This window comes from Callithrix jacchus, chromosome 4, assembly GCF_049354715.1.
Source record: "Callithrix jacchus isolate 240 chromosome 4, calJac240_pri, whole genome shotgun sequence".
In the NCBI taxonomy this organism is placed as follows: Eukaryota; Metazoa; Chordata; class Mammalia; order Primates; family Cebidae; genus Callithrix; species Callithrix jacchus.
Window position 1 is genome coordinate 164985102 of NC_133505.1, and position 24578 is coordinate 165009679.

A 24578-nucleotide genomic window follows, 5' to 3' on the forward strand; every position below is an offset into this window, starting at 1 on the left:
GCTCATTCCTTCCCACAAAAAACACAATAAAAGCAAGCTCTGGCCCATGCTTTCACATTGCTCAGGTTCCTCCTGAATGACCCTGGTACTTCCCCATGTGGCCTTGTATGGTGTGGTGTGCCCATTATTCCTTGGGACCTATACATAATAAACTCTTCTTTCTTTCTTTTCTTTTTTTTAAGAGACAGGGTTTTGCCATGTTGGCCAGGCTGGTCTCAAACTCCTGACCTCAGGTGATCTGCCCGCCTCAGCCTCGGAAAGTGCTGGGATTACAAGCGTGAGCCACAGTACCCGGCCATAAACTCTTCTTTCAAGGCAGTTGTCTCCGTGTCTGTCTTCTTACCATACCTGATTAAAACAAAATCCAGGTACATTTTAAAACACTAGATACATGATAATGAGCTAATTAATTAACCTCTCTGTGTCTTACTTTCCTCATCTACAAAATGGCGATAATAAGGGAACTACTATAAAGGATTGTTACAAATATTACATGAGTTAATATATGTAAAACACATAGAATAGTGCCTATTCCAAATTAAATGTTCAATAAATCTTACTTATCATTGGTATCAATATTATGTTCTATCTGGCAGTTTGAAGATCTTTGGTTTGTTTTTGATGTTCTTATAATTCTCTACTTTATGTCTACATACGGGTTTGTTTTTATATACCCCACTCAAGATTTGGTATGCTCCTTCAATCTTAGAACTCACATTTTTCTTCGATTCTGCAATATTCTTAACAATTATCACTTTGACCCCCGTTCAACTTTTACCTTCTGGTACTCATGTTAGATATATGCTAGATTTTTAAAGTCTAACCTTCAAATCTCAACTCCTTCCATTTTTTTCTATCTCTCTAACATTCATTACAGATTATTTCCCCAAATCTAATCTTCCAATTAATTAATCCTCTATTTAGTTGTGTTTAGACTATCATTCGATCCATCCACTGAGTATTTCAATAACTTTTTATTTCTAAAATTTCCAGGTGGCTCACTTTCACACTTGCGTGCTTTTTTACACACAGTTGTTGTATTAAGTACAGATTTTTTTTTAAATAACCACAAATTATTCCTTTTCCTATAACCATGTTCTTTGGTAGTTCCCTCCCATAGTGACTTTTGATTGGTCTTATGAGTGACTTTGGCCACAGGACAATGGAAACATAACTGCCAAGCTGAGACTTAGGCAGTAGATGCATGTCCAGGCTTCTCTCCTGTTGCTCTTGAGAACCCTGTGACCAGCACCAAGTAAAGATGCCTAGGTTAGTCTGCTGGGTCACATGAGAAATGTCCAATATCCCCATTAATGAAGCCAACAAGTACCAACTGACAGCCAGCACCAGCCACCAGGCATGTGAAGCCACATCAAACTACCCAGCCCCTAGCTGACCCTACAAATCCATATTCAACCCTTAGACTGCAAGCAATAATAAATGTCTGTTTTAGCAGGTAGCCTTTGAGATGGTTTATAATGCCTCAAAAAGCTGACATGTAATTTTTTTTTTTTTTTTTTTTGAGACAGAGTCTCACTTTGTCGCCAGGCACCAAGCTGGAGTGCAGTGGAGCGATCTTGGCTCACTGCAACCTCCACCTCCCGGGTTCAAGCAATTCTCCTGCCTTAGCCTCCCAAGTAGCTGGGACTACAGGTGCGCGCCACCATGCCCAGCTAATTTTTGTATTTTTTAGTAGAGACAGGGTTTCACTATGTTGGCCAGGATGGTTTCGATCTCTTGACCTCATGATCTGCCCGCCTCAGCCTCCCAAAGTGCTGGGATTACAGGCATGAGCCACCATGCCTGGCCTGTTCCAAACCTTCCTTTACATGAGATAAATGAGTCTGCTGCCAGCTTAACTTGGTATACTGTTTTACAGTAAATTTTATTTTTTTCATAAGTAGAGGGAATAAAGGAATACACTATAAAATAACAATAAAAAGTACACCATACGGCCAAGCATGGTGGCACTCCAGGCTAGGCGGGGGTGGCTCTGGGAGGCCAAGGTGGGATGATTGCTTGAGCACACCAATCAACTGACTATATCTATGGCACATGTCTGTAATCCCAGCTACTCAGAAGCCTGAGGCAGGAGGACTGGTTGAGCTCAGGAGCCCAACACCAGCCTAGGCAACACAGTGAGACTCATATCTCAAAAAAAAAAAAAAAAAAAACCCTAATGAAATTTATAAGTGTGGAGCTATTCCACTCCATCAACATATTTATCTATCCTTATATAAATAATTCACTGTTTAGATTACCACAGTTTTAAAGTAAGTCTTGAAGCTAGTAGCATAAATTCTCCAGCTACGTCCTTCCTTTTCAAGATGGACTATTGTAGGTCCTTGGCACTTCCACATAATTTTAGAGTCTGCCTGTCAATTTCTATTTAAAAGTACCTTTAAGATTATGATCGTGATTACATAAAATCTGAAACACTGATTTTAAGTAGAGAACAGAGGAGAAATTTTGAGGAGACAAAGACAGAGAAAGTAAAATGGAACAGATAATTTAAAAATCAAATATTCAAAAATACCATTAAGTTTATCACTATGGAGGTCACTGGGATCTTCATAACAGAAGCTTCATTGCCCTGGTAGAAGCAGCAGCCAGACTGAAACATCATTTCATCCCTTCATTCTGATTAATAAAACCTGAATTGTCGCTGGGTACACAGATAACAAAAAAGACTACATCATCTTTCTTTCTGGTTAACTGTGGGCACTTACTAACACTGGCTAATGAAATATGAGTGGATGTGTCATATGCAATTTCTGAAAAGTGTCCTTAAAAATAAGGCTATGTGCCTTTCTTTCTCCTTCCCTCCTCCCTCTTGCTAGAATGAGTAACTGTCAGTTTGAATTAAAGCAGTCATCTTACCATGAAGCATCATATTAAGGACGGTAGAGCAGCCAGATAGAAGAATTTGAGTCCCTGATGATTACAGAGCTACTGCCATAAAAGCAAGGCTGCCTACCTATGCAATCATATACATATTTAAGCCAATATTATCTTGTTTTCTGAGTAATATAGCTGAATCTAATTCTAACAAATATTTGAAAGTTCTTTTTTTTTTTTTTTTTTTGAGATGGCGTCTCTGTCGCCCAAGCTACAGTGCAGTGGCGCAATTTCGGCTCACTGCAACCTCCGCCTACTGGGTTCAAGCGATTCTCCTCCCTCAGCCTCCCGAGTAGTTGGGATTACAGGTACGTGCCACCACGTCCAGCTAATTTTTTTGTATTTTTAGTAGAGACGGGGTTTCACCATGTTAGCCAGGATGGTCTCAATCTCCTGACCTCATGATCCACCCGCCTCGGCCTCCCACAGTGCTGGGATTACAGGCGTGAGCCACCACAACCGGCCCACATCACAGTTTTTAATATCTATATGCCAGATCTAAGAGTATCTCTAGCTACAGTCTTTCCTGACCCATCTATCCAACAGCTGTTGGAACATTTCCACTTGGATGTCCAGTAGACTTTTCATACTTAACCATCCAAAAGAGAATTATTTTTCTCCCCAAATTCTTCCTCCACAAATCTTCTCGATCACCATCCACCAAATGGTCAATGCTTTTTTATTGTAAATGGTAAATAATCTTCCTCTTAAACAAAAAAACAGATGTTGCCCTTGATTCCTTGTTTTCCCCTTGCACTACATCCAAATCATGCATAATTTCTCTTCTCTTACATCAAAACGTACCCCAAAATCCATCCATTTTTCTCTGTATTCACTGCTACACTATTGTCTAGCTCAAACCACCATCATCTTTCATTTGGAGTAATAAAATGTCACCTCAATGGTCCTTTCTGTAACTTAAGATTACTCAGAAAGATTTTAAACAAAAGTTTGGGAGATAGTAGTGCTGGTTGCACAATGTGAATGTCACCAAACTCAACATCTCAAAATGGTTAACATGATGAATCTTATGTGTAACAAGATTTAACAGGCAAACAAAAAAGAAATCTTTCACAGAGACAATGGTCTCTTCTATTTCTTTTCAAATATCTTGCAGCTATGCCATTCATATTTAGATCTTTAATCTACCTGGAAACTACTGTTGTCAATAGTTTGAAAGCAAGAATCTAATCCTATCTGCTGTATTCCATAATGATGCCACATATCTCACATATCTTACCATCCTTTATTGAATAGTCTATGCTTTCCCCTTGCTTTGCAACACCACTCAGTGGTATACTAAGCTGCCATATGTAAATAGGTATGTCTCTAGTTTCTCTGTTCTGTTCCATGAACCTACTTCTCTATCCCTGAATCAATACCACACCATCTTGATAATTACAACTTCATATTAAGCTTTGGTATCTAATATGGACAGACCTTATTTTTCTTCTTTTTCAAAATTGACTTCCCAATTCTTGGTCCTTTGCCTTTCCATATAAATTTTAAGTTCAGCATGTCAAGTTCCATAAAACCATACAGTGATTTTAATTGGCATCACACTAAATTCACAGAAATTGGTAAAACTGGTATCTTCTTGTTGGGTCTTTCCATCCATGAATATGGTATATGTAACCATTTACCTGGGTCATCTTGTGTTCCAACAGAAACTTATACTTTTCTGTCTAAAGGACCACACAGTTTAGACCGATCTATTTCTAGATACCTTTAGTTGTGAATGCCATTATGAATAGTGTCTTTTTATTATTAAAACTCCTAGTTGTTACTGGTATATAGGTTTTTAAATGCAAAGTTCTTCCTGAAGGCTATTTCTGACATACCCCTGGCCAAAATAACCCTTCTAGTTACTCTTTATCACATCATCAAATGGTACCTTCTCCTTAACTGATTTCAGTGTCTCTCTGACCCCACCAAAATTAGTTTCTGATTCATCATTGTACCCCAAGTGCCTAGAATAGCTGGTACACATCAGGTGCATAAAAATGGAACTGATTAAGAGGTCAAGGAAGAGAATGTATTGCAAGATAAAAAAAAAAAAGCAAATAAAAGATTATTGGGAAGAAGAAGACTTGGAGACAATTTTGTTATTGTAAAGAGAGTGCAACAATACAGAAATCACCAGCTGGAAAATATTTGAGGGACAGAAAGAGGGAACTAAATGGAAGAGCTGGGTTCCCAAGAGATCACATGAATAAACACAATGTTAAAAAATAAAAATAAAAAACCAGCATGAGGCTGGGCACAGTGGCTCACGCCTGTAATCCCAGCACTTTGGGAGGCCAAGGCAGGCGGATCACCTGATGTCAGGAGTTCCAGACCAGCCTGGCCAATATGGCGAAACTCTGTCTCTACTGAAAATATAAAAATAAGCTGGGCGTGGTAGCACACGCCTGCAATCCCAGCTACTACGGAGACTGAGGCAGGAGAACTGCTTGAACAGGGGACCAAGGATGCAGTGAGCCCAGATCGCACCAATGCATTCCAGCCTGACCGACAGACCAAGACTATATCCAAAAAGAAAAGAAAAAAAAAAAAAGCAGCATGAGCTTAATCGCACCAATGCATTCCAGCCTGATCGACAGACCGAGACTATCTCCAAAAAGAAAAGATTAAAAAAAAAAAGCAGCATGAGCTTAATTGGGGAAATAGAATTTAATCTAAGGAACAGAAAACAAGAACCTCATATCTTAACTAGTAAAAATAATGAGGAGTGTTCCTTTAGACTGCAGAACAGATTTGGGGTAAGAGAATAACTTTAGAACCTTCTGGGGTCTTTCACTTTAAAATGACTGTTGCCGAGTTTTAGAGATGTCTCGGCATTCAATCTGTTCAATCTATGGGGTTAGAGAGGGAGCAGGAAGCAGCAGTCGGGAAGGCTCAGATGTGACCGGTGAGGCGGTTTCCTACTTGTCCTCATTATCTCTCCGTGACTACCGAGCCCGGGAAGACCAACTGGCAGGTGCACTCCCCGAGGCTTCGACAGCAGCCAGAGAAAGGCAGCGACCGGGAAAGACGAGTCAGGCTCGCGACTACCAGAAAGAGGCCCTCGCGCTCCGCAGAGCGTCCGCGGATCGGTCGGGTCCGCGCGCCTCACAGTGGTGCCCGGCCGTGCCAGGCCCCCGCCCTCCCCTCTCTCCACTGCCTACCGCGCCCAGCTACGCCGACGCCCCCGTCCGCCCCCACACCAGCCGGGCCTCCACGTCCTACCTGCCGGCACGCGGACTCGGCCAGTTTCCAACCACTCGCCGCACCCCGTAGGCTGGGGAGCCCTCTCTGCGGTGGCGGGCCCGGGCCCTCCACCAGGCGGCGGGCGGTTCACGACCCCGCCCCCTCGGCCCGCTGCGGGCCTGCCTCCCGCCGGCTCGCTCCACCCTCAACAGCGTCCCTAGCGCGATGACGTATAGACGCAGGCGCACTCTGTCGGCGACGCCGAGGCGCTTTTGCATCTGTGGGCCGAGGTGTGTGTGGCGAGCGTTGGAGCGGGTGGGGATAGTAGGGTGCGGGAAGACTGAGGGGTTCCAAAGAGAGAGGGGAAGAAGAGAAAAGTCCCAGAAGCCTGTCCACCGGGTGCTGGGGGCACAGGGCGGTGTTCTGCACTCTCTCCGGGCCCTTCCTGGCGGAGCTGCACGCCGGTCCCGCAATCATTTTTAATCGTGGGTTTCCTGTGGGGCGGCTCGCTTTGCACCCAGGTGTAAGTGGAAGGTTAAGTGGGCGGACGCTGAGTGGTTGCCTTCCAGCCTAGGTCCGCGGGGGATGTGGTTTATTTAATGAAGGAGCACGAGATCTGGCTTGTCCTTTTTTTTTTTTTAACTTTCCCGGGACCTAGGACTTAATTTGTTCCTTTGGTCTCCTCATCTGTAAAATGAGGTGGTTGGGTCCGGGTGCGGTGGCTCACACCTGCGGTCCCAACACTTTGGGAAGCCGAGGCGGGCGAATCACTGGAGACCAGGAGTTCGAGGCCAGCCTGGCCAACATGGTGAAACCCCCAGCTCCAATAAAAATACAATAAATTGGGCGGGTGCGGTGGCTCACGCCTGTAATCCCAGCGCTTTGTGAGGCCGAGGTAGGTGGATCATTTGAGATAAGGAGTTCGTGACCAGCCTGAAATCGCTTGAACCCTGGAGGCAGTGATTGCAGTGAGCCGAGATCACTCCACTCTGGGCGACAGAGCTAGACTCAGTCTCAAATTTAAAAAAAAAAAAAAATATATATATATATATATATATCTTTTTATATGCGTATATATATATATATGTACACACACACAAAATACAATACAGTAAATTTTTTTTTTTTTTTTTTTTTTTTTTTGAGACAGAGTCTCCCTCTGTGGCCAGGCGCCAGGCTGGAGTGCGGTGGCGCGATTTCCGCTCGCTGCAGCCTCCGCCTCCCTGGTTCCAGCAATTCTCTTGCCTCAGCAACTGGGACTACAGACGCGCACCACCACGCCCAGCTAATTTTTTATATTTTAGTAGAGACGGGGTTTCACTGTGTTGGCCTGGACAATACAGTAAATGAACCAGGCTTGGTGGCTCATTCCTGTAGTCCCAGCTACTCGGGAGGCTGAGGCAGGAGAATTGCTTGAACCTGGGAGGCGAAGGCTGCAGTGAGCGGAGATCGGGCCACTGCATTCCGGCCTGGGCGGCAGAGCCAGACCTTGTCTCAATAAAATGAGGTGGTTGGGCTCACTGTAATTTCTGAAGCACCTTTCAGAAGTGTCTTCTTTGATTCCTGTTTTTCAGGATCTTACCCTTTGTCATTATCCTGAATGGGAAAAGAAATCCTTTGATTACTGGATGGTTTACACCTGGATTGGGTACACTGGTGTAGTTAGGCCGCTTGCTTCTATTAGAGCTAATTGACCGTGGGTAGAATAGTTAGCAAGTAAGATGTGGCATTAATATTCCAAGCAGACTCGTTTTAATTTTGTTACAAAATCAGTATGTCTCTTTTCTTTAATGTTAACTGTCTTTCATAGACTTAACTGTTAAATATTGACGTTTAATATGTTGCCTCATTTCAGAGGCACATCCCCAAAATATATGAAAGTTAATGATTTTTAATTTAATGTCACCTTTTTCTTTTTATTAGCATTCTTGAGGTCATCTGAACCTTCTGACTGAGAAAAGATGGTCAACGTCTTGAAAGGAGTGCTTATAGAATGGTTAGTAGTTTTGATGCTTTATGAGTTTGAAGTTTAAATATTGAATCTTGACTTACATGTATATCTTTTCCAGAACCCTACTGTTTTTAAGATATGCATGAAATCAAGTCTTTTGCTTTCCCAACTTCAGTTTTCTTGTATAACAACTGGGACAGATTTCAGTCTCTTCTGTTGAATTGATGGAACTGGCATGATCAGAGGCAGCATATTTGTTAGATAAATCTTTAGAGAAACAGTGCTTGCATTCTCCTCAAACATGACTAGAATTCTAGGGCCTGAAAGAGTTTAGGAACTTGCTTACGTCTTTACCATTACAGACTGTGGACTTTATAAAAGAGAAAAACAAAAGAGCCAGATGGGGAGGGTTTCTTAAATTCCTTTAGATACAGTACAAAGGAGAAACTAAAAACCATAATGGGTAGGGGTAAGTTCCTCAAAGCAATCTAATGTATAGGAACCCTGGGAATCCTGCTCTATGGACACTCCCATTGTCTGAAAATACTGCTGTCTACCTTTCTGTGCCTCTAATATGAGCCAGTGCGTGGATAATGTTACTGTTTCCGTGATGGGCGTGGATAATGTTACTGTTTCCATGATGGCAAGGCTGAGGAGGAGCAAGACGAACTCGAGGACACCACCAACATTTAGAACAGCACTAACCAATAGAAATCTGATGCGAGCCACAGATAATAGGCTTACATTTTTTCTAGCCGCATCAAGAGGAAAGTCAAATGAAACAGGTGAAGTTAATTTCTTTTGTTTGACCCTGTAAATGCAAAACACTGTGCTTTCAACATGTACTAAGTCTTCAAAAGAAATCTTCATCTTCAAAGTCAAATGCATATTTTAATTTTATAGCACATCTCACAGACTAGCCATGTTTCAAGGAGTCTATAGTGACCTGACTAATGGGCCACCTTTTGTACTGTGCCAATTTGGAGTTTGGGTAGAGGAGACACCAACAAAGGCAACTAAGAAGAAAATAGCCAGTGCGATTGGAGGGAGGAAAGCCAAAGGAGGAAGTGTTTCACAGGGATGAGTGGGCTGTATTGGGCACTGATTGAGAACTGGCCCGAGATGAAGATTGCAGTTTTGATGAGAGCTGTTTTAATGGAGTGGTGGGGCAGATGCCAGATGGAGCACTGTGAAAAAGGAAAGGGAGGTGAGGAAGTGGGAATGGAGCCTTTGGAAAAGATTTGCTGTAATAATGAGCAAACGGATAGCTGAGGAAGGACATGGTGAGGGCTCAGGTTCTTGTTAATTTTATTTTAATGTGAAAGACTTGAATGTACGTTGATGAGAATAAACCCCTAGGGGAAAAGCAAAGGGGATGGGATCTGGAGCCCCGCAGTTCAAAACACACTTTTCTGTTGTCTTTTGAAGACTCTAGGTTTGATGTACTTATTTTCCTATTCATTTGTCATAACATAAACATTTTCCTGGTTGGCCTTTTAGTGTTATTTTTAAATACAGAGGATACACATGCACAGAATGTCAGCTATCAATTTTTTTTCCTTTTGTTTCTTCCAATTCTAAGTTTAATCTTCACCCCTGGGTTTGTTAAACATTGACTTCTCTTGTGGGGGTTTTGTGTTTTTCTTGGTGTTTTAAGGTTCATCCATCTAGAATTCATTGGAAGGAGAGGCATATTATGAGGTGAGGATCTAAATTAGCTGCTTTTCTGTTTTGAGCTTTTTTGTCTGCTCATTTTGCCAAATAGCTAAACAGTTCTCCACTGTTTATTTCCTTTCCCAATGATGCTTGATGCCGCCTTAGTCACATAATTTTACTCCCCTTTCTATTCTCTCCCATCCCTTCCCACATTCATTTTTGTTTGTTGTTGTTTTTGCCTATTCTAGAATAACCTTGAAATAATTTAGTCTGTTTCCAAAATAATCCTTTTGGCATGATGATTGAAATTGCATTAAACCTACGTTTTAATTTGGAAAAAAAAAAAAGGTGGCTAGATTGCATCTTAAAGAACAAAACTCTGGGACAGGTGCGGTGGTTCACGCCTGTAATCTCAACACTTTGGGAGGCCGAAGCGGATGAATCATGAGGTCAAGAGATGAAGACCATCCTGGCCAACATGGTGAAACCTCGTCTCTACAAAAAATACAAAAAAAAATTAGTCGGCATGATGGTGCATGCCTGTAATCCCAGCTACGCAGGAGGCTGAGGCAGGAGAATTGCTTGAAACCGGAAAACGGAAGTTGCAGGAAGCTGGTATCATGCCACTGCACTCTAGCCTGATGATAGAGCGAGACTCCATCTCAAAAAAAGAAAAGAACAAAACTCTGGGTCTCGAGACTTTGAAGTCTCAGTGCCTGGTTTGCTGTTCTGTATCTAGCCTCTGAATTCTGCCTGGTCTCTCTAATGTCTGTCCATCCCCTTGCACTTCAGGATAATCCCCAGACTAGCAGCAATAGCATCAGCTGGAGATTGTTAGAAATACTGAGTCTCAGACCTTACCCTAAATCTACTAAATCAGAATTGTGCATGCAAAGGACCTTGTTGGCGAGGCTCAGTGGCTCACACCTGTAATCCTAGCACTTGGGAGGCCAAGGCAGGTCAATCACCAGAGGTCAGAAGTTTCAGACCAGCCTGACCAACAAAGTGAAACCCTGTCTCTACTAAAAACACAAAAAATTAGCCGAGCGTGGTGGCAGGTGCCTGGTGCCTATAATCCTAGCTATTCAGGAGGCTGAGGCAGGAGAATCACTTGAACCCAGGAGGCAGAGATTTCAGTGAGCCAAGATCACACCATTACACTCCAGCCTGGGCAACAAGAGCAAAACTCTGTCAAAAAAAAAAAAAAGGACCTTGTTAAGATGCATTTACATTTTGAGAAGTACTGTTAATCAGCTTCAGTTTAATAGTTTCCCTATGGAGAAGTGCTTTGCACCAGGGCTGTTAAGTTTATTTTACAGGTAGGTACTGTCCTTGCAAAACTAATTTTTTCATTCAAAGTGATTTCTAAAGTGTAGTCTGCACAATTTTTCAAAAGGGTAACTCTGTCTTCCCCAAACACAGGTCTTCCAAAAAAGATTTTGGGCCTAAGAAATAACATAGAGTCACAAAGGGTACGTGACGGCCATCGCTAGTGGATTCCCCTTTGCAATCAGATGCCGATGTTAGGGTGGTAACTGGAAAAAGTCACTCAGTTTCCCTCCTGTACGTATTTGATGCCAAGGAGAAGCTTGTTATTAATACAGTATCAGCATGAGTCTGTTTATTCATAATATCCATGGATTACATGAAGCATTTAGGCGTATTGGAGGATGGGATTTGATAGGTCTGGAGTGTATAGGTAAACCATTCAAGGATCTTCTACAACTGTTGCAGGACACCAAAATTGAGGCTCAGCTCTGGAGGCCAAGTCAGTTTTGGCTTCATGCAGGAAAGAATTCAAGAGTGAGCAACAGTGAAAGTGAAAGCGAGTTTATTAAAAAATAAAGGAATGAAAGGATGGCTACCCCATAGGCAGGGTGGGGTGGGGCAGGTGGGCAGCAGGCCTGCTAACTGCCTATTTTATGGCCATTTCTTGATTATATGCTAAACAAGGGGTGGATTATTCCTGAGTTTCCTGGAAAAGAGACAGGGATTCTGTGGAACCAGGAGTCCCCGGTCCAGACCATATAGGGTAACTTCCAGATCTTGCCATGGCATTTGGAAACTGTCATGGTGCTGGTGGGGGTGTTTTTAGCGTGCTCAGGCATTAGGATTAGCGTATGATAGTAGAGAAGCTTGCTTTTGTCACCATCTTGGTTCTGGCTGGTTTCTTTACTGTATCCTTGCTTATGGGTGGCGTCTTCTGACCTGTGGTTTACTGTCTCTCCTGTCTTGGAAACTAGTCCTGATGAATTCCTATCTCACAGCTGCTTCCACTGTCCCAAGTATCTCCAAATTCCAGTCCATCATTGTATTAATACAAGCTAATGTGTAATCGCTTACGTAGTGCTGTTCCACATATATCTTAGGTTGGCTTGACTTACTGCCATATTTAAACTCCATTTTTATCAGTTATGTTTTATAGGGGAGAAACTGCACAGGTGCCGTGGCAAGGGTCTGAAGCCTCAGCCTGTTCCCATAGAAATACTGATTTAGAAAAGAATTAGAATTAAAACATAGTTATTCCTTTATATAATCTTATAGTTACTTATAATCATAAAGATATATACTCGATATAACCTTTAATTTTACTAATAACTATCAGGTTATGAAGCATGGAACTGAGGTGAGAAGACATTGTGAACAAAGTGATCCTGAGGCAAGATGCTCTGAGCCCTCTGTCACGCCCACCTCAGGGCTGTTAGAGGTCACCTCAGCTGTGCGGCAGCGCCAATGCTGTGAAAGTGCCCGCTGTTTAGCCGGCTAGGGAAGGAAATGTTCAAAATGACCGAGACATCTCCTTCCTGGGGAAGTTAGAAAACTCCGCTTCTCCAAGCTCTGTGGCAAGGCCTGACAACTATCAGGGAAATCCACAGAACAGACCTGCGGGGGCTTCATTGTCTCTGTGATGCTGTGCTTCAGTGATCACGTTCCATGTCTGCTCTCACACCCTGCTTCTACACCTGGTTTTTCTTTTTCTTAAAAGATAAGAATTAATAGTAACATAGTCTTAGTGTCCTTGATGTTTCTGACAAATATTCAAAGAGTGCTGATGCATTAGCTTTTCTCCTCACCTCAGCTGCTTGAAAGTATTGGGCCCCCTATCTCCAAGACATGTGATTTACCTGACCCTATCACTTACCACCATTACCTCACCCTACCTTCCCTGCCCACTGCTTTGTACTCAATAAAAGTCAGAGTGTCCAGGCACTCGGTGCCACTGCAGGTCTCCGAGCTTTGATTGGCAGTGGACCCCTGAGCCCAAACTCTCTTCTCTATCTCTGTGTCTGTGTCTTTTATTTCTACAGTTTTTCATCTCTGCATCAGCAGGGAGGGCCTCACAGAACCCTAGAGGGCTGGACCCTATAGCGTTTAACTGATTTTGAGTCTGCTAAAGAAGCAAACCAAATTATGATGGTGGCCATTTATTCTTACCTTCAGGGAATTAAAAAATCAGGGCCCTTGGATATAGTCAAAATCCTAACTCCCAAGGGCTTATCAAATACTAAAATTAAAGGCTATAAATTTTTTTGGAAAGTTTATAAGTTTACAATTTTATGTCAAAACTGAAAGGTTGGTGAAAACTCTCTTTTTTGGGATCTACCATCAATTGCCAGGCTCACAATAAGTATTCTCCCAAATCTAGCCACCCAAGCAATTACCAAAGCAAGCAACACGTGACCAGGGTATGTCTGTGTCCAATTCCAGGTGCTGGAGCAGACCTCTGGTGTAACAGTTGCTACAGTTGGTTTGGCAAGTGTTTCAGCAAAAAATTTGTTGCTGAATTCCAACCAGCTTACATCACAATAGCAAAGAATCTGGAGAAATATGTATTATTAGACCACCCTTATCCTTATGAGTTTGGCTTCTAAACCTATGTTGTGAGAAGCAAGTAAGAAGTATGACAAAACCAGTCTAACCATTGTTCCGTATCTTTTCTCAGTATGCATAAATTTTTTCTCAGCCTTTGCTTCTTAGTTCACTGAAGTTTTCCAGGCACCCAAAACAGTCCCTGAGATATGTATATATACATATATATGCATATAGATATGGCTTAATTAATATTTGTTTAATGAATGAATTTTGTTAACAGAATTGAGTCCAGGTTTGTGATCTCAGCTGAAATTCGAAATTAGTTAATGTTCCTTTAGAGCCTCTGTGTTCCCACAGTGAGATTCACAGTGGATGAAATGAGATTCTTGTCAAATTAGATTTAAGTTTTAGTTCAAAACAGGTGTGTATACTAGGGCTCCTTTTAGCATGTTATATATCAAAATAGCTTTTAAATGAAGAGGCTGTTGTCTTCCAGTTATAGCTTTTAAAAAGCAAGCACTCCACCAAGCTGCTGATAGAAGTGTAATCTGAGAAACAACTGAAAGCAACTTGTGGTGGGTGTTTTGTGCTTTTATATCCTTTAACACAATAATTCCATCTGTAAGTTTTTCTTTAGGAAATCGCTGGGCGTGATGGCTCACACCTGTAACCCAGCACTTCAGGAGGCCAAGGCGGGCAAATCACTTGAGTTCAGGAGTTTGAGACCAGCCTGGCCAACATGGTGAAACCCGGTCTCTTCTAAAAATAAAAAATTAGCTGAGCATGGTGGCGGACGCCTGTAATCCCAGCTACTTGAGAGACTGAGGCAGGAGAATCACTTCAACCCGGGAGGCAGAAGTTGCAGTGAGCCAAGATCAGGCCACTGCACTCCAGCGTGGGCAACAGAGCAAGACTCCATTTCAAAAAAAGAAAAACAAATTAGGAAATGATCAGAACTGCCAATAAAAATGTATATTTAGTGTACTAGAAAAATAAATTTATTTGTTGTGGCATATTTAAATCAAATAATATAGCTATTAAAATATTTGCAGACATTTTAAGTGACTCAGGGAAATGATATTGCACAATAATGTTAAATGAAAACACCTGGGTGCCTGTAATAACACTGTTTTCCATGTGACATATGCTATCCTGAGCACTTGCTAATATTAATTTAGTTCTCACAGCAGCCCTTTGAGGTAGGTGCTGACATCTCCACTTATGGATGCACAAAGTGAGATACAGGGAAGTTCATCAATTGCTCAGTTACATGGCTGCTGTTAAACTGGGGTTTTAAATCCTCCAGAGCCCAAGCTACTAAACTTTACATAGACTGTCCCTCCAGTATAAAACTAAGTATAATATTGTGTTTGCTTTCTAAAAGGATATACGTATGTCTTAGAATTATGCCATGTATATGGTATAATTAGTGGTTTTGTAATCAAAATAGTAAATCATTTGATAAGGATAGAACTGATTGTAACATAAACCTCTCTGCCTATACTCTCTAGTCCATCAACTTTGCAGTGTAGCTGTGGTACTAACATTGCTATTACAGATCACAGGCTCTTTGGCTCCCTATGTAATAAAAATTTACGCAGGGCTACCCAGTTTTCCCAGAGAAGGCTTTTATTTCAGGGCTTATACACAAGTGCAAGGGAGACAGTGAAGTATCAAGAACTCTGCGGCTGATCCCACAAAAGCTGGTAGGGATTTTTTGATTAGGTGAAGCATGGGAATTGATATCAGAGTTAAGGTATGCAGGCTGGGCTGGGCAAAGCACGTGAAGGGTACAGTATGTGGTCAGCATCTGGTTGCAGTGGTTATCTTGAGTAATGGGCCACCTGGTGGTCTGGCCAGTGGCTTCCAGGCTGCCAATCAGTTTTTCAGCTTTCTTTTCCAAGGTGGAGCACTCCACAGCCTTGGTTTGATACTTACATTTCCTAAGTAAAAGTCATGGTTAAACATGAGAGCACAGAAGAATGACTGTTTTCTTTATATGACTGAAGCCTCGGGGTTAGTGGGTACATCACCGGCGAGGTGGTGCTGTGGGTTTTCTGATCAGTGGGTCAAGAGAAGGAAAAAAAAGAAAAAAGTGTGTGAATGAGGAGCTGGATCCAATTCCTAGTCTCATTACTAGTTAGAAGCCTGAGACATTGAGAGGGTGAGTGACTTTATACATTATACATATTTAGGTTGGCGGAGCTGGGGCCTAGGGATAGGCTTCCTGGGTCCAATACTGTCTTTAGACTTTTGTGTCTTTGTAACAGTAAAACCCCTATTAAATGTCTTATTGGGAAAATGGAGCTGTTTTCTGGTTAACTTAGTGTCCCCTATGGTGTCTCTTTCTCTTAAGACCCTCCTCATGTACGAAATAGTTATTGAGCACCTATAACATGCTGGGCTCTAATCTACCTATATCTCAGAGTGAACAAAACCCAGACTCAGAAAACACTTTGGAAAATGCTTTTAAAAGGGAGATAAACCTAATTATAAACAAAGCTATTTCACATTTAATAACAAATTTTCTAAAACAGTCTACTCCCAGGACATAATGGAATTTATGGAGAAATACTTAAACATTTTTTAAGTAATATTATCTGTTGGTCAATTATTATTAGGAAAGATACTTTAGCATTGACTAAGGCAAGATTGTTCTAATGGATTGTCAGTGCTGACAGCTTTGACCAGACTATTTTACAGCTCACTGCGTCATCCTGGTAGATTATCATGGTATAATCCTTTTCAGAGTCATACTTTATAGGAGCTATACTAAGCTGCTTTTGGAGAGGGTTTATTCATGATATCTGCCCTTCACATTTCCAAGGCAAAGACGTTTCTTTTCTGTACCATAGCCCTGATCCTGGGACTTAAAGTGTGTAAATATACACTTGGTTTGGGGTTAGTTTTTTTTGTTTTGCTTCCCTCAGTATGGAAGTGGAATGGCTCTGTGTTCAGATAGGAATATTCCAGGCCTTTTTTGTTTCATAACAAAATGTCCTTTAAACTTTGAGTGTCTTTTTTTTTTTTTTAATAATTGAAGAGTCTTTTAAAATCATTACATATTATCTTTACTTCTGGTACATGCTTGAGAATTCAGTCTCAAATTGTCTTTCAAACGTTTAAGGCATGCGAAGCATGGTAGCACATTTCTGTAATCCCAACACTGGGAGGCCGAGGCTGGAGGATTGCTTGAGCCCAGGAGTTTAAGATCAGCTTGGGCAATGTGGCAAAACCCCATTTCTACAAAAAGTACAAAAATTAGCTGGGCATGGTAGCATGTGCCTGTAGACCCAGCTACTCAGGAGACTGAGGGAGGACGATCACCTGATCCCTAGGAGGTTGAGGCTGCAGTGAACCAAGATTGTGCCACTGCACTCCAGCCTGGCCAACAGTGAGGCCCTGTCTCAAAAAGCAAAAAGTTTGAGGCGATTGACATTAAAGAGTTATTTCAGTGTTCACTGGCCAGTCATTCCTCTAAGCTGTATTGTCTGTATGTTTCCCCAAATGTGGGGAATACCATTAGTGTTCAAGATGATTTGAAGAACACACATTTTTGGGGAGTCAAACAGAAAAATAGGCCAGGCACACTGGCTCACACCTGTGATCCCAGCACTTTTGGAGGCCGAGGCAGGTGGATTGCTTGAGTCCAGAAGTTTGACCTGACAGAACCCTGTCTCTAAAAATAATAATACAAAAAACTATCTGGGCGTGGTGGCACATGCCAGTAGTCCCAGGTACTCAGGAGGCTGACGTGGGAGAATCATCTGAGCCCAGGAGGTCAAGGCTGCAGTGAGCCATGACAGCACCTACTGCATTCCAGCCTGGGTGACAGTGAGACTCTGTCTCAAAAAAAAAAAAAGAGAAATTTTTTTATATGAACAGTTTAATTTATTTGAGGAGAAAAGGAAACTGACACATCAAACTCTTGGTTTTGTACCAGATGAAAAGTTAGTTGATTTAAAGGCAATATAAAGAAAAATATTTATTTTGTTATGCCAGCCCAACAAAACTTACAAGAGATGGCTAAAGTAGCAAGGATGGTATGCAAATGGCAGACATTTTGAAAGCACTGGTGTGATGATTCAGCACAGATGTGAGTCCTGAGGCATTTCTTGGTTTTAGTGATTCAGCTCTAACTTCATTAAAATTATGTAAATTTATTCCATTTCGAAAATTCCCAAAGAGATTAGTCTTCATAACCACTTAACTCTTGCTATTTTTAATACCTGTTAGTAGCAGCCAGTTACTGAGAATAAATTGGTGTTGTCTGGATGTACTGAGCTCAAACTGTAACAAGATAATCCGTTACACACGGACAGTAAGTTACAATGTCCTGTTTGTCTTTTACTATGTTACATTTGGACCCAAAGTTTATTTTAAAGGTCTAACACAAAACAGCTGTTCATCCTGTAAACCAAAAAGTGTCTGAGACAAGTCTCAATTAATTTATAAATTTATTTTGCCAAGGTTAAGGACATGCACATGACATATCCCCAGAAGGTCCAGACAACTTGTGCCCAAGGTGTTCCGGCTACAGCTTGGTTTTACACGTTTTAGGGAGACAAAAAATCAATCAATACATGTAAGACTTATATTGGTTCAGTCCAGAAATGCAGGACAACTCGAAGCAAAGGGAATGGGGGCAGGCTTCCAGGCATAGATTCAAGGATTTTCTGATTGGCAGTTGATTGAAACAGTTATTATGTAATGACCTGGAATCAATAGAATGGAATGTATGGGTTAAGGTCAGGAGCTGTGGAGGCCAAGGTTTTATCATGCGGATGAAGCCTCCAGGTAGCAGGCTTCAGAGCTTTTATCAGAGGTAAAAAGTGCCAGACACTCCTGGATCAGGGAAAAGACCTGGATTCTCTACAGAGTAGATTTTCCCCACAAGAGACACATTGCAGGGCCATTTCAAAATATGTCAAAGAAACATATTTTGGGGTACAATACAATTTCAGGGCCTGCTATCTTCCATGTGATGCTCTACAAGAGTCACGCTGGAATTTGGTGTTTCATTGCTACAAAAAGTCTGTTGTGTGGGTCTTAAGATCTCTGTTTTAATGTTAATACTGGTCAGCAATGCCTGAATTCAAAGGCAGGCAGGTATGAGGCATGCCTGACCACCTTTTCCATCATGGCCTGAACTAGTTTTTCAGGTTAACTTTGGAATGCCCTTGGCCAAGGGGAGGGTCCATCAGTCAGTTGGTGGGTTAGGGGCAGGGTACTTAGAATTTTATTTTTGGTTTATAATTTGATTGTGTAAAATGTATCCTAAGAAACCTCTAGGATTTTTATAGAATATATTGAGGTACTTGTGGGGCCTGGAGGGTCAAGTGGGTGCCAGGGTCACAATATGAGTCCTCCCTTGTCTCCTGTTTGCAAGGAAAGCTTAGTTGTAGAGCACTGAAGTCCAGGGTTTTTGTCTGACTCTCCCTTCCCCAGACATCACACCTGTCTACTGTTGAATTGCTCTCCTTTTATTCTCCCCACCAATCCCTCCCCTTCTACCTTTATTTGTATATGCAAGGAAAATTTTAGGGAAACAGCTGAATTTTTAAAGAGTCTGAGTAGAAGAACAATAATTTTAGAGAGACTGAAACTTTGGTTACCCTGTCCCGTGGGCCTCCTCATTTTCCTTGGAAAGCACCCTGTTGAACGTGCTTCATCAACTCCAGGTTCCTTTGAGAATTGCTCTTCAAGCTTTTTTCAAAAAATGTTTCCACCTGTGCTCTTTGTCGATAATTAATCCATTATTTACCTCTGAGATTTCTTGGTGTACAGTGTGTTACCGTTCTAGAAAATCTTTTCATTTAAATTCATATTCTGTATGATAGTCAAAATTAGGGAATTGCTGAAAATATGAAGTTTAACATTTTTCTGTATCTGCTTAAATCTGTGACCATTATGCTGTGTTCATAAAATACCTCATTCTTCCTCCCATCTGTCACCAGCTGTAATTGCCATTGAGTTTCATGTCAGTGTCATCCTGGAGACCCTAATTCTCATTATGCCTTATATGCCCATTTTTCCTTATTTTCAGTCACCCAATAAGCCACAGACCCCCAAGCCATTCCATCTCTTGGACTTCCATGATCTATGGCCCTGTTCACCATCTCCTACCTACCCACCCCAATCCTTTCCACTTTGCCCTCTAGGACATAGTGAGATGGCAGCAGCATGCCCTGTGGCCTCAGCCTCTTCTCTGAACTTTCCTTTTTCCTTGCCCCACCACGTGTTGGTTTTTTTTTTGTTTGTTTTTTGTTGTTATTTTTTGGACAAAACCTGGCTTTCTCCTGAGCACCCTGCTTCTCCCACCATCTTATCAAGTGGTGCCTTTTTACCTCTACAACAGCACCCTCTTGTACCATTGGGCCTGGAGGATTGGTACCTTGCTTATTATTGCCACTTCCAGAAATTCTCCCTTCCTCTTCCATAGAAACCCCCAGTTATCAATCCTAGATCTTCAGAGTGGCTACCCACCAACCCTTCTCTTTATAATCATCTATAGACACCCCATTCTTTCCTAAAGGTTTCCTTGAAAAAACTATCTTCAGTAGCTCTCCTCTCAAATCCTTAGTGATGTTAGTATCTATGTGGATGATCCTTTAGATACCCTATTCTCCCGGGTCCCTGACCTCCTCTTCCACTGAGTTTATCCTCCACCTCATCACAGCCACTCATTCATGTAGTCATAGCTAGACCTTCTCTTCCTTACCCACATGCCAGCTCTTCAGTCTCATTTCAGGCATCCAACTCTGACCATCACCTCCTCTTTTCTTCACTTCCTCGTCACTCCATCATTTCTTCAACCTCGTCAGACCTATGTCCCATCTGTTCAGATTCCCACACCTCTTTCTAGCTTCCAATCTATCTTTCTGGTCGCTACAGCTAAATTTCTCAGTAAAGAGAAGACTTGGTTCTCTTCACTGTCTCTGATTTCTCTCCCCCCATATGAAACCCACTCCAGTCACACTTTCTGTATTATGACTCTGCTAAAACTGCTATTGTCAAGATCCAGTGACTTTCTGAATCCAGTAGTCAATTTTCAGTCCTAATCTTGCTATATGCTATGAGCCTTTGACAGACTTGATCACTCCCACTTCCTGATTAGCCTTTGTTCGCGTTGCTTTCAGGACTCTCTGGGTTTTCTTTCTACCTCAGTGGTGACTTCTTTTTTATTTTTATTTTTTTTTTATTTATTTATTTTTGAAACAGGGTCTCACTCTGTCACCCAGACCAGAGTGCAGTGGCTCAATCTCAGCTCACTTGCAACCTCTGCCTCCCAGGATCAAGTGATTCTCCTGCCTCAGCCTCCCAAGTAGCTGGGATTACAGGCGCATGCCACTACTGCCTGGCTGATTTTTGTATTTTTAGTAGAGACAGGGTTTCACCATGTTGGCCAGGCTGGTCTCGAACTCCTGACCTCAAATGATCCGGCCGCCTTGGCTCCCCAAAGTGCTGGGATTACAGGCGTGAGCCACCGCTCCCGGTTAGTGGTCACTTCTGGGTTTTTTGTTTGGCTGGTTGGTTGCGTTTGTTTTTGTTTTTGAGATGGAGTTTCACTCTTGTTGCCCAGGCTACAGTGCAATGGCATGATCTCAGCTCACTGCAACCTCAGCCTCCCGAGTTCTAGTGATTCTCCTACCCTCCGCCTCCTGAGTAGCTGGAGTTACAGGTGTGTGTCACCATGACCAGCTAATTTTTTTGTATTTTTAGTCGAGTTGAGGTTTCACCATGTTGGCCAAGCTGGTCTCAAATTCCTGACTTCGTGATCCGCCCGCCTTGGCCTCCCAAAGTGCTGTGATTACAGGTGTCAGCCACCGTGCCTGGCCTAATGGTCACTTCTTACTCAGCTTCTCCACTCGGGGGCCAGTAGGCATCTCAAATTATAATGTCAAAAAAAAACTTTTTTTATTAATAGAGTCAGGGTCTCACTCTATTGTCCAGGCTAGTCTCTAACTCCTGACCTCAAGCAATCCTCCAGCCTAGGACTCTCAAAGTGCTGGGATTACAGCGTGAACCACCATGCCCAACCTAAAACTAAACTGGATCTTACCTGCAAACCTGTTCTCACACGTTCTTCTTTATCTCAGTAAAAATCTCCTCCATTCTTCCATTTGCTCAGACCAAAAATCTTGGAGCTTCCTTGTTCCTCTTTCTCAAAGCTCATGTCCAGTATTAGCAAATTATATTGGTTTTATGTCAGTAAATATCTAGAATTCAGCCACTTCTCATCACTTCCACTATTGCCACCTACGTGAAAATCATCATCTTTTGCCTGGATGTCACCTCATGGATTCCCTGCCTCCACTCTTGCCTCTGCCACTTCCAGTCTTTTCTCAACCCAGCTAATATGATCCTTACAGTTAAAATTTAAGTCGGTTTGTAAGTTAAATCATGTCCCTTGGTAAAAGCCAAAGTCCCTCAAGTCAGTTCTGAGGCTGATACTCATCTAGGAATAGAAGTAAATCCTTTGTTAGCATCACTTAATACCTGTGCTTGTACTGAAAACTATTTTTCTTGTTTTCAGTAAATTACAATGACATCTTTTGGATTAAATTGTTACCTTTACAACTGATACTGAAATTTCTCAGGACACCAAAAGATGATATGAGATTGTTTTCTTGCAAAAATCTGTGGTGCAGCTTGACATTTTTATATTCATCTTTTGCTTCCCACATTGTATATTAGAGACATTTTGCTGTAGATCTGTGCTGCCCATGAAGAAATTGTATCCCTCTTTTCCCTCATGACAATCCTATTCCTTCCAAACTAAAATCCACAAATTAATAAAATTCAATTTGGATCTCTTCCCTTGAGTACCTACTGCAAACCAAGCACTGTCCTTGACAGTTAGCGCCTTTAATTTCCGTAACAATTCTGTTATGTAGCCTCACTTTTGTAGTTGGGAACAGAGGCTCTGGAAGATTAAGCCCATATTCAGAGTCACAAAGTAAGTGAGGAAGCTGGGTTGAATCCAGGTATGACTCTTGTTATATACCTGCCTGACCAAAGTGACTGTCAAACTGTTTTGTAAGTTAATTTGTCACTGGTAGGACATTGAAAACCTACTGGTTCCTTAGATGTAATGGGCATAGACAAAAAAGAAATTCATTTTTTGAATCATTTAAGAAAGCTGTGATTCTGGGCCCTACTAACTCCAAAGCTTTGAGTGTTCTATTTTTTCACGTAGTGACAAATTATTCTTTAAAAATCTTGCCATTGGCCTCTGCCTCTTCAACATACACTAATAGTTCTAAAATGAAGCCATGTCTGTAAATCGTTAACACTTGCGGCAGAGAGGAATTAAGGGATTGAGTAACAGAACTTTAAAAATCATTCTAAAAATTCTACCTGTTGATTTAATTGCTCAAGTCTCTGTGGTATGATCTGACAACAAGGTATCTTACAGTCATGTGTTTATCTTCGCAGTGATCCTGCCATGAAGCAGTTTCTGCTGTACTTGGATGAGTCCAATGCCCTGGGGAAGAAGTTCATCATTCAAGACATTGATGACACTCACGTCTTTGTAATAGCAGAATTAGTTAATGTCCTCCAGGAGCGAGTGGGAGAATTAATGGACCAAAATGCTTTTTCCCTTACCCAGAAATGAAAATACTCAGTATGGACCATTTAGAAATTGTAAGCAACAGAAGTGAAAGACTTGCCACTCGATGTCTTAGGTGACTGGTTAGACATAGAGCGTTGTTTTAGGAGCATGCCACAGGAAAGACCAAGGGATCATTTGTTCAGAAAAAGCCCTGGACTGATTTTGTTATACTGTAGAATTTAAAAAATAATAATAAAAAAAAGCTTTAACAGTTGACTGTAATCTGGCTTTTTTTATCCTTTATTAAAATAAAAATGTTAATGCTTTTCCTGCCTTTGTAATACCAATTTAATACAGTAAGAATATAATGGAGTGTGCTTTTAAATTGTCAGTGTAACATAGGTATTTATTTTGCTCATCCGTGTTAACTGTGCGTTTTTGTTGTGTGGATGTGAGTGGTTGGTTTCGGTTAGAAATGTCATAGATTTGCTGTGTAAATATGCCAAGGCAGGAACTTTGCCATTATGTATGCCTCACAAATCATATCTGCATACCAGTCAGCTCTATTGATAAAGAAAATTTAAAACGAATGTAAACTATAGATTGTATTTCCCTGAAAATAGAGTATTGTTTTTAAGAGGGCTAGAAACAACCAAATGAGAAAGGCACATGCTGCTTTGCATCTTTAGTTTTTCCTTGTTCAAGTTTGTTTGTCACATTTTTCAATCTGTATTATTTTATTAAGAAATCAGCTGAAGGAGGCTAAGGTGGGAGGATTGCTTGTGCCCAGGAGTCTGAGCAACTGCACTCTAGCCTGGACAACAGAGAGACTCTGCCTCAAAAAAAAAAAAAAAAAAAAAAAATTCTACTTGTACCTTAGTCCCTATGAGAATACTTATCAAACTTATCTAAAAAAGAAAAATAGGAACAGACATATGCAAAGTCAGCCCAACAGGAAAGGACATTCTACATTAAAAGACATTGCAGGCTAAGCATGATGGCTCACACCTATAATCCCAGCACTTTGGGAAGCCCAGGCAGGCAGATTGCTTGAGCCCAGGAGTCAAAACCATCTCTCTACAAAAAAAAAAATAGAAAAATTATCTGGCTGTGGTGGCATGTGCCAGCCACTGGGAAAGCTGAGGGAAGAGCCTGGCTTAATCCCAGAAATCGAAGCTGCAGTGAACCTTGATCATTGCCACTGCACTCCAGCTTGGGTGACAGAGTGAGACCCTGTCTCAAATAAAAAGTGTATGTAAGTGTATATAGCAAGAGAGAGTTCTGTAATCAATTGAAGGGAAAAGCAGTAAAACCGATAGGTGCTTTGCTTCCCTTCCTGAAGATAGTGTCATTAGGATGGGTTCCTGTGATGGAATTTTCCAGAAGAAAAAGGAATTTTCATAACGTAGAATCTTATCAACTCGATTTTACCTGCTTCATTATGGTATATTTATTCAAAACACATTTTTACTCACTTATACAGCATTACTGAATCTGGAAATTTTCAGTTAGATG

General features: G+C 41.6%; 2 protein-coding genes across 27 annotated transcripts in view; one reads left to right on the forward strand and one right to left on the reverse strand.

The window, feature by feature from the left end:
• The window catches only part of SERAC1 (serine active site containing 1), an 84847-nt gene extending 78467 nt beyond the window's left edge, over nucleotides 1–6380 (reverse strand). For 11 of the 25 annotated variants that reach the window (XR_004742192.3, XM_078370388.1, XM_008995306.5 and 8 more), the window contains exon 1: nucleotides 6127–6244. Coding sequence is in view for 1 of the 25 variants with exons in the window: in XM_035297055.3 (XP_035152946.1) it covers nucleotides 6127–6365 (239 nt within the window). In the remaining 24 variants the exon portion in view is untranslated. Of the gene's footprint in view, nucleotides 1–228; nucleotides 349–2536; nucleotides 2666–6126 lie in introns of all 25 variants that reach the window. The other 14 variants (XM_078370386.1, XM_035297058.3, XM_078370377.1 and 11 more) reach the window with 5 other exon arrangements.
• On the forward strand, nucleotides 6332–23345 carry GTF2H5 (general transcription factor IIH subunit 5). Of its 2 annotated transcripts, none has more exons than XM_017971516.4 (3): nucleotides 6332–6982; nucleotides 8011–8083; nucleotides 22946–23345. In XM_017971516.4, exons 2-3 carry the CDS (start codon nucleotides 8049–8051, stop codon nucleotides 23124–23126), a joined length of 216 nt encoding a protein of 71 aa, XP_017827005.1. In that variant the 5' UTR covers nucleotides 6332–6982; nucleotides 8011–8048; the 3' UTR covers nucleotides 23127–23345. The 2 variants fall into 2 exon arrangements, with proteins under 2 accessions (XP_017827005.1, XP_017827004.1); XM_017971515.4 differs by having other exon boundaries at nucleotides 6332–6377.
• Nucleotides 23346–24578: the final 1233 nt, after the last annotated feature.